Genomic DNA, 1,405 nt, shown 5'->3' on the forward strand with positions numbered 1-1,405 from the left:
CATTTTCAGCTAATTTTCATTTTTGGGTGAACTATTCCTTTAAGCTTGCTCCTCATTTACCTCAACAAAGTTGTGAATAGCTTCCAGGTAAGCCAGGTTATTGTCCGTCACATCCACACAGATGCAGAAGTACAGGCCAGCGTATCGCCTATAAATGATCTTGAAGTTTCTGAACTGCAGAGGAATACAATGTATAACATGTAAGACCACATATAAACACCTTTATCTGTACATTTCCTAGATAAGACCTTCAAAACGACACATGCCATGTGTGATGTCGATTTTACCAATCCCATACGGATACATATTTCAAAAATGATCAAATTGCATCCTTCTAACTTTTTGATGCACAGGACACAATGCGGAGTAATCCATACGGACCTCTGAACCACAGCAAGTATAACATGTTAAAAGGAAGTGTTGTACCTCTACAAAGTTGGTGTGTTTGGCATCACGGACTGTCACTACGGCATGAACCTCTTCAATCAGCTTCTGCTTCTCATCATCATCAAACTGCATGTACCACTTGGCCAGCCTGGTCTTCCCTGCCCGATTCTGGATGAGGATAAAGCGGATCTGCACAAGAACAACAGGAGAACAAAGTTTAGACCTAATTCTCACAAATCATTCCGCATTAACATGTCACATGCTTTTTGTATGAATAATGACAACGCATTGAACTATTTTAATAGCTAAAGATGCATGAGCTGCCATTAGAGATGTATTGTGTACTGTATTATTTATATGAAAAGACATTATTGATATATATAATAGGCAAACTAAACAGAGCTTGCATCAAATAACTAGCAATGAGCATTTAGCTTCATTCATTCATTCAGTGTTATTTCCTATTCTGCCCCGAAATAGAATAATGCAAGGCTGATTCATTTTGCTCTTCTGGATATTATAGCCAGTATGTCTATATGGTTTGATTTATGATCTTGGTCGTGTTGTTATAATCGACATGTCACACTAGCCTGTTAGCTGAAAAGAACAGACAGGCGAACTAATCAAAATAAGTGATCGTAACAAGCAAAAATAGGCATCTACACTTACCATTGTGCTCGGTATTTATCGTTCACGGTGGTCTGAGTTATTTCAATCAATGTTTAATTGATTTAATTACGAAATATAGCAGCCTCAGACTGGGTTTGCTTCTGTAGCCTTGCGCTATCGTCACCGGACAGGATGCGAGTAGAAGCCGTTGGTGCTAGGAATGATGGGTAATGTAGTTTTGTAAGCTAGCTGTTAACATACTAGGAATCAAGACAATGTTCCGTTTCGTACTACAATTACAATCTTGCACCGGGGTTGAACTGTCAAGGATAGCGCAAGGCTTAAAGGTGATATGACTTTTGCTTTTTCTGCTTTTTCTTGATTTTTATAAAGCTTTTGACTCCATTGA

General features: G+C 38.5%; 1 protein-coding gene across 1 annotated transcript; it reads right to left on the minus strand.

Moving 5' to 3' along the window:
• Window positions 1-39: 39 nt before the first annotated feature.
• Window positions 40-1,200, minus strand: LOC107579830 (AP-2 complex subunit sigma-like). Its single transcript, XM_016265622.1, has 3 exons — window positions 1,057-1,200; window positions 427-576; window positions 40-174 (listed from the first exon to the last, which is right to left on the minus strand). Exons 1-3 carry the CDS (start codon window positions 1,057-1,059, stop codon window positions 40-42), a joined length of 288 nt encoding a protein of 95 aa, XP_016121108.1. The 5' UTR covers window positions 1,060-1,200.
• Between the last annotated feature and the right edge of the window lie 205 nt (window positions 1,201-1,405).

This window comes from Sinocyclocheilus grahami, unplaced genomic scaffold (assembly GCF_001515645.1).
Source record: "Sinocyclocheilus grahami isolate Dianchi unplaced genomic scaffold, SAMN03320097.WGS_v1.1 scaffold20589.1, whole genome shotgun sequence".
Lineage (NCBI taxonomy): Eukaryota > Metazoa > Chordata > Actinopteri > Cypriniformes > Cyprinidae > Sinocyclocheilus > Sinocyclocheilus grahami.